Source organism: Trichosurus vulpecula, chromosome 6 (genome assembly GCF_011100635.1).
Source record: "Trichosurus vulpecula isolate mTriVul1 chromosome 6, mTriVul1.pri, whole genome shotgun sequence".
Taxonomy (NCBI): domain Eukaryota; kingdom Metazoa; phylum Chordata; class Mammalia; order Diprotodontia; family Phalangeridae; genus Trichosurus; species Trichosurus vulpecula.
Genome location: NC_050578.1, coordinates 143470 through 150429, shown reverse-complemented (window position 1 = coordinate 150429; position 6960 = coordinate 143470). Strand labels below are relative to the sequence as shown.

The 6960-nt window shown below is 51.5% G+C and overlaps 1 protein-coding gene across 1 annotated transcript in view; it reads right to left on the bottom strand.

The window, feature by feature from the left end:
- Positions 1–276: 276 nt before the first annotated feature.
- PRAG1 (PEAK1 related, kinase-activating pseudokinase 1) overlaps positions 277–6960 on the bottom strand; it is a 49535-nt gene continuing 42851 nt past the window's right edge. Inside the window, exon 6 of the mRNA XM_036763962.1 lies at positions 277–1713. Within this exon, the coding sequence (XP_036619857.1) occupies positions 751–1713 (963 nt within the window). The 3' untranslated portion in view covers positions 277–750. The remainder of the gene's footprint in view (positions 1714–6960) is intronic.

Below are 6960 nucleotides of genomic sequence, written 5' to 3'. Positions count from 1 at the left end.
ATCCCAACTTTGGCCCTTATCACCTGACTGACCTGGGTAAGTCCTTGAAGTTCCCAGCCTCAGTAAAATGAGGGTTTTAATGACTCCAGAGGACCCCAAAGAAGCCCGCTACCCATCAACTCCCCCACCCCAACCTTCACAGAGGACAAAGGGTGATGAGCTAAGCAGAAGAAGCAGCCCCGCCTCCTGGACCCGGCCAATCCTGTTCTAGGCTCGGTCTGACCGTACAGAGTCTCTAGGATTTGGCTTCCTTTCTCTTTTCTCTCTTTTTTTTTTCAATGGGGCAGGAGCAGTGGGGAAAATAAAGGCTCATTAATTTTAAAAGGTAGAATCAAATAAAAGTTCCATTTAAAAACGAACCAACCAAATACTCAAAAGGAGGAGCTGGGCTAGGCCAGAGAGGTCCCTTCTGCTCTGGAAGTCTGCGAGGAGCCCGGCTCCAGCCCTGGCTCTTTGCCGCCCATGACAGACAGTAGGATGGGGTGTAGCCAATCCCAAACCCGCCGCTGGCTTGCTTTGCTGCTTCATGGTGGGCTTACGTGAGGAGAGAGGGCCTGCAGCCCCCAGAGTGGACATTACCTCCAACAGATGCCCCCACCTAGTGACTGACGGGAGGAGGGGCCCCGTGCGGGTCTCTGAGTGTGCATGTGTGTGTGTCCCTCCAGGCGCCCTCTGGCCCCATGCATACGTCTGGCCATGTGTGTCTCTCTATGTGTCCCCTGGCTCCAGGCGCCCTCCTGGCCAGGGTGCTCACAGCGGCTGCAGCAGCCTCAGCGTCTGCAGCAGAGCCGTGGGCTCCGCCGAGGCCAGGTACTGGCAGCAGAGCCAGTCCTCCAGCTCCACGGCAGCCTGGTCGTCCAGCGCCTTCTCCGCCAGCTTCATCATAAGCAGGGCTCGCTTCATGTGCAGCCAGTTCTGCAGTGGGCCCTGCAGCAGCTCGCGCCGAGGTCCCCACAAAAGGCACTGCAGCGCCCGCTTAGCCTCCGCGATGTGCAGCCGTTTGATGGGGTCGGCCTCCAGCAGCCGGTGGGCCAGCCGCTGCAGGCCGGCGGAGTAGAGGGACAGGGTGGGCACTGGGGGCAGGTCGTCAGCCCGGTAGTCCTGCTGCTGCAGCTGGGCCCGCTCCTCGAAAGGGTTGGGCCGGTGCAGCAGCTCGTAGATGAGGATACCCGTCTGGAACTCGTCGACCTTCTTGTACTGGGCGGCCACCAGGATCTCGGGCGCCAGGCGAGCCTGGGTTCTCCTCTGCTGCTCGTCCGCCCCACCGCCCCCACCGCCCCTCGCCTGCTGCTTGGCCTGGAGGAAGTTGCTGATGATGAGGCGGGGCAGTGGCTGGTCCCCCGGGGAGGTGCCCGGGCAGGGCGCCAGCAGCAGGTTCTCCAGGCACAGCGCCCGGTGCGTGATGCCGTGCTCCTTAAGGCTCTCCAGGCCCTGGCACAGCTGCAGCAGCAGCAGGCAGACCCGCCGCTCGTAGGCCTCAGGCTCGGCCCAGTGGCAGGATGCTGAGTCCCGCACGAAGTCGGCGGCCGTCTGGTGGGGCACTTCCCGCGTGATCACGACAGCGCAGTCCTGGTCCTGGGGCTCCTCGGGAGACAGAAGCATGCTGGAGGGCACCGAGGCCACGAAGTGGCCGCAGTCCTGCTGAAGGTTGAAGTGAATAGGCAACGACAGGTCGCAGTAAGATGCCCCCTTGGACACCGGCATTTTGCATATCTATGGGAAGAAGAGGGAGGTGTCAGGGTAGCCAGCTACAGCAGGAAGGGGAGCCAGTCCAGCCTTCAGGTCCTGGTTCTGCCACTGACCACTCCCACCACCTAGGGCAAGCTGCTGTAGGAATCTGTCACTCAGATTCCCCTTCTGAAAGACCCCAAGGTTGGCCTGGCCAACCTCTGAGGGCATTCCTGGCTCTCCCACAACACTTCTCCCAGGACAAATGTCTTCCCCCACCAGCCTTGGTTTGCCCATCACTAAAGGAGGTGCCTGATTTGATGGTCTCTAAACTCTAAGTCTGGGGTCCTAAGATCCTCCCTCCACAAAAATGGTTGTGCAGAGGTCCTCAATCACAATGATTGAGATTCCTGGTCAAATGGACCTCTATGGGCCACTGCCTTGCCTCACCTCCAGCCAGCTGGATCCTGACTCTGAATAGTAGGGCCCAGAGGCTGGACAGGAACCTGCCTCTGCAGCAGACCCCTGAGCATCTGAGGCAAGGGGTCCATCAACTAGGGTTAAGCACCTGCTGCCAATTTGGAGAATTCCTAGTCCCTGCAGCCTCAAGCAGACAGCAGCAGGGCCCCACTTCCCCGAGGCAAGTCTCTGGCTCCTCCTATAAAGCTGTATGCACCCTGTGGAACCTTCTGGGCCATTAGGGAAAAAACTCTAAACCATTTGGAGGCTCCCAATCTCCTCTAGGATAAAGTACAGATTTCTTATTCTGGCGTTCAAGGCCCTTGAATACAATCTGGCTCATGCTTCCTTTTTCAGAGGGATTTCACACTACTTCTTTTCTTGTCCTCTGGGGTCCAGCCAAATGGGTACTTTGGGATACTGGCTAGGTCTCAATGAGTGAAAACAATGGATCCCTTGACATAGTTACAAGTATTCAATTTTGTATTATTTGGATTGATGATTGTGTAAAGTATGGTAAATGGCTGCAGCCCAGTGGAACTAGGCAGTAAGAATCTGAAGAGTGTGACCACTTAGGGTGGGGGCTCAAGTGGGGGTGGCAGAATCCATACTTGTTGGGGCCTGGAGGTGCTGGATAGTCCCAGACTTTTCCTGACCTTTCCTGCCTCCGTTTGTTAGCATAGCATCTGCTAAAATCCTTCTCTAAGAAGGAAAAAGAAAGCCAGGTATAAGCCACCATGTGTAAGGGGCCAAGGGTCGGTGGGCCCCCACATGGAGCAGGATGAAAGATGGTAGTTGGTCCTGTGTGTGCACTCACTGGCACCCCTCCAAAGTAGCTACCGGCTCCCTTCTTTACTGGTTCTCATCCTGTATTCTAAGGCTACCAAGGAGCATGTTCTGATATTTCCCCATGTGTTCGTAGAAATACATAACTCTCAAAACTAATTGATTTGGGAATTGGAGAATGTGGAGAGATCTCTTTTCCCATAAGCTTATCTTGTCGATTCATGAGCAGATGGGTTGCTCCATCTGCCTTGTTCAGTCGTTCAGCTGTGTCTGACTCTGTGACCCCCCTGATTAAAGCCCCCTTTTCCACTTGGTGTTCTTGCCCTTGGAGGTGGAGGCCACTAATGAACAGTATTTGTTTCCTCCTTCTAAACAGGAAGTTGTAGCCAGAAGCCTTCTCCCATGAAACCTAGACTGGGAATGAGGAGAGAAGGGAGACGTCTGGAAGAGACAGAGGCCTGTCACCGAGGCTGTGGAAAGGAGGGATTTGGAATCAAGAGAAAGTCTAGCTTGCCACTCACTGTGTGACCCTGGGCAAGCTGTGCCAGATCTCTGAGCCCGAGTTCTTCTGTAAAGTGCAAATAATAATAACAGCTATATTACCCAGCTATATGGAGGGTTAGGGACAGCGGCGAAACAAATCCTCCTAGAGCGCTTGCTACCAGGCTTACCTGAGATCATGAACGTTAAGTGTTTTGCAAACATTCAAGTATTATGTAAATGTTAATACAGAGACTGTTGTCTCAAGTTTACTAGTCCTAGCCAGCACCATCATTTCCCTAAATGTCCTTGGATCCCTTTGGGAAGCATGCAGGATTTTAGCTGTGCTCATGTTTATGCCTCCTTAACTAACCTCAAAGAGAACCCCGGAAATGGGCCAGCAACAGCCACCCTGGCTATTCCCTTCCAGTTCTCAGGCAGGGGTTGTCCTCTCTCCTTGGGGTGAGGGTGGGGGCTGATGGGCTGCTATGGCAGCTGAGGCTCCTTCCTGTTTGGAGCATCGCTCTGTCCCTTGGAGAGAAGCTGGCCCGGGATGCCTAGGTTCTGTCATTTAAGCCAATAGTAAGTATGTCAGTGATTCCCAATTCAGGTTTTCTGACACACTAACTAGGCTGTCTCTCATTTCTCCAAGGCCTTCATGAGTGTCTCAAAAAAATTACTGGGGAGACAGGAGTCAGAAGAACCTCTCTTCTCAGTATCCCCCTCAAATATGCAACAGAAACATCCAAGAGAAGCCAAACTACCAGAAAGGATGAGAGCTGAAGAGCCAGAGATTTGCATGCCTTATGGATGCTAGAGTTTCCCTTCTCTCACCTTCTTGTTTTACAGATGGGGAATCCAAGGCCCGGGAGGCTAAGTGCTGCCTGCCCAGGGTCACACAGAGAGGTCCCCAGAGGCAAAATTCTGCATTCTTTTTATTACATTCTATTCTTTCTATCACATTCCTTTAAAAATGCTTTTTAAGAAATGAGCAAAAGAATTCTGACCCAATGAAAAAATATGGCTGTGAAGGAGCTGAGGAGAAAATAATGGAAGAAAACCAACAGCAACAACAGAAGTGAGACCAGGACTTTCTCCCAACAAAACCATGGGGAGTCAACCCATGGAAGTGATGAAAGGGAGAAATGGTATCTGCCCAAATGTCCCAAGCACATCCCAAAGAAGGAATGGAGCACGATGAAGAATCAAACGCCGTTTAGACAGATCGATGGAAAAGAGAGAACGATGGACTCGATGAAAACCAGAACTCTTTCCCTAGAAGACTGGCTGAAACAAGAGGCAGAAGATGAACGCCACAGGTTGGAAAATACTTGGCGTGGATAAAGATTAAAAAATGACAGGTCTGGAAGGGAGAGCCCGAATGGGAAATGGACAAACTTCAGGCCTTGCTCCAAACCACACACAAGGATCTAACTATTCTATTTCAGGAAATCAGATAAGAAACATTCCTAGAGATAGTGAAAAATTTCTGAAGTCAGCCCCCCTCAGTTTGGAAGGCAGAGAGGTGGGGTGAGCAGGGCTAGAGATGGTGCTGACCTTCTATCCCCCACCAAAAGAAGAAGAAACAATCAAGGCATTTAATGGGAAAAGCACAAGAGAGAATGCAGGGGATTCAGGAAGGAAGAGGACAGGCAGGAGCAGGCTGAAATTTAACCACTATTAAAGGGGAAAAGACTTGGTGTGCACTATCACTAAGGGCTGCTCTGCTGTTTCCTGTAAATCCTTTCTGTTTTACTCTGGATATGGAAAATCCATTTGTCTGGCTTTGAATACAATTGTTTTTTAAACAAAGAGAGGTCAGGGCCTCCTCACAATGCTTCCCTCTCTCTCATTTTTTTGACAAACACATCCATCCCTTAGAGATCATATGGCAGTGAAAACTGTTACCCACGTAGAGGTACCAAAGCCTGACTTCAATGGTGCCTAATAGATGGGTAGCGGGCCAAAGAACATCAAGAAAAGCAATACAAAATCATATATTTCAAAAACAAAGGAGAGCTGCTGAGTGCCATGAGGGCAGAGGCTGTTGTTGGCTTTTATTCATAGCCCCAGCACCAAGCACAGGGCTTGGCACACAGTGGGGGCTTACTAAATGCAGCTTGACTGGTGAGAAATGCAGAAGGAGACATACACCTTTGGACATGGCCATGAAGGGATGATGTGTATGTCAGCTGGCTGGGAAGCCTCCTTCCCTCCTTTCTCTTTTTCTTGCTCAGTAGAGGTGGGTAGTAGTGGGGAGAAAGAATCAGTACTGGCCAAACCAAACCCTAAATGGCAGGGAATCCAGAACTGAGAGCAGAATCTGAGACTGGTGCTTTTGTCTACAATGTGGGCACTGTTGGCAGGTACCCATGGACCACTGCTCTGTGTGACTTATAGTCCTAGCAAGTGGCCTGGGCCCTGAGATAATGGACCTTGATCAAGGTCACCCTTGGGGTACCGGGAACAAAGGCAGGACTCGAAGGTGTCAGGCTGCCTGTATATTCACTATGTCTGGCTACCTCAAAGGTAAACAATTTCTAAACCAAACAAACCTAAGAGAGAGAGAGAGAGAGGGAGAGAGAGAGAGAGAGAGAGAGAGAGGGAGGGAGGGAGGGAGGGAGGGAGAGAGAGAGAGAGTGAGAGAGAGAGAGAGAGAGAGAGAGAGAGAGAGAGAGGAAGAGAAAGAAAGAGAAAGTTTTGGGTTTCACATAAAATCACCTGGTGAAGGTTTCTCATTTGTTCATTTCAGAAAGCATGCCTGCTGGCTACTACTCTATCATAAATCCTGAATAAGTACATGTCATTTTTTGGTTTTTGGTGACAAGGCGGAAAGTACACCAGGCTGGGGTGAGGGGGCAGCGTGCCTATTCCAGTCCTCCCTTCTCTTGCTTACTCACTGTGTAAGTTGTCATCTCCCTGACTCAGTTTCTCTGTCTGTAAAATCAGGAGTTTAGATGGGATATTTCCTGCAGTCCAGTCATGCTGTGGCATTCTGGAGCTCGGGGGGACATCAGAAAATCAAATCAGTCCCGGCAGTTCAGTGTCACAGAACCTCCCCAGAAATACCACGCCTGCTCTCAGAGCAAGGGTAAGGGCCCTGGGCCAGGGCAGGGAGGGGATGTCTGGAGATGACCTGTCTTCTGAACAAGCCCATTCCTAGCTACAGCATTCAGGGAGACCCTGGGGCATTGCAGGGAGAACCTGGTTCTCACACTCCAGATACAAAGACTCTTTCTCCTGCCAGCTCTAACCTGGCCAGATTCCATGACTCTGGGCAAGGCACTGAAACCCCCTTGTAGAGGCATCTTGGTGCTGTAGGGGAATGTTAGGAAACCCGAAAGCCTGGATTCAAATTGTAGCTTCAACATATCTCAAGAGGCCCTTGGGAAATCCCTAGAGTTAGTTCTTGAAAATGGGGCTGACAATGTTTGCAATGGATCCTGGGATTCCAGATTAGAGCTGAAGAGGACTTCAGAAGCCATCGATTCTAACCCCTTCGTTTAGCAGCAGAGGAAACAGCTCAGGGAGGAGAAGGAACTACCTAGGACACTTACGTGGAAGACC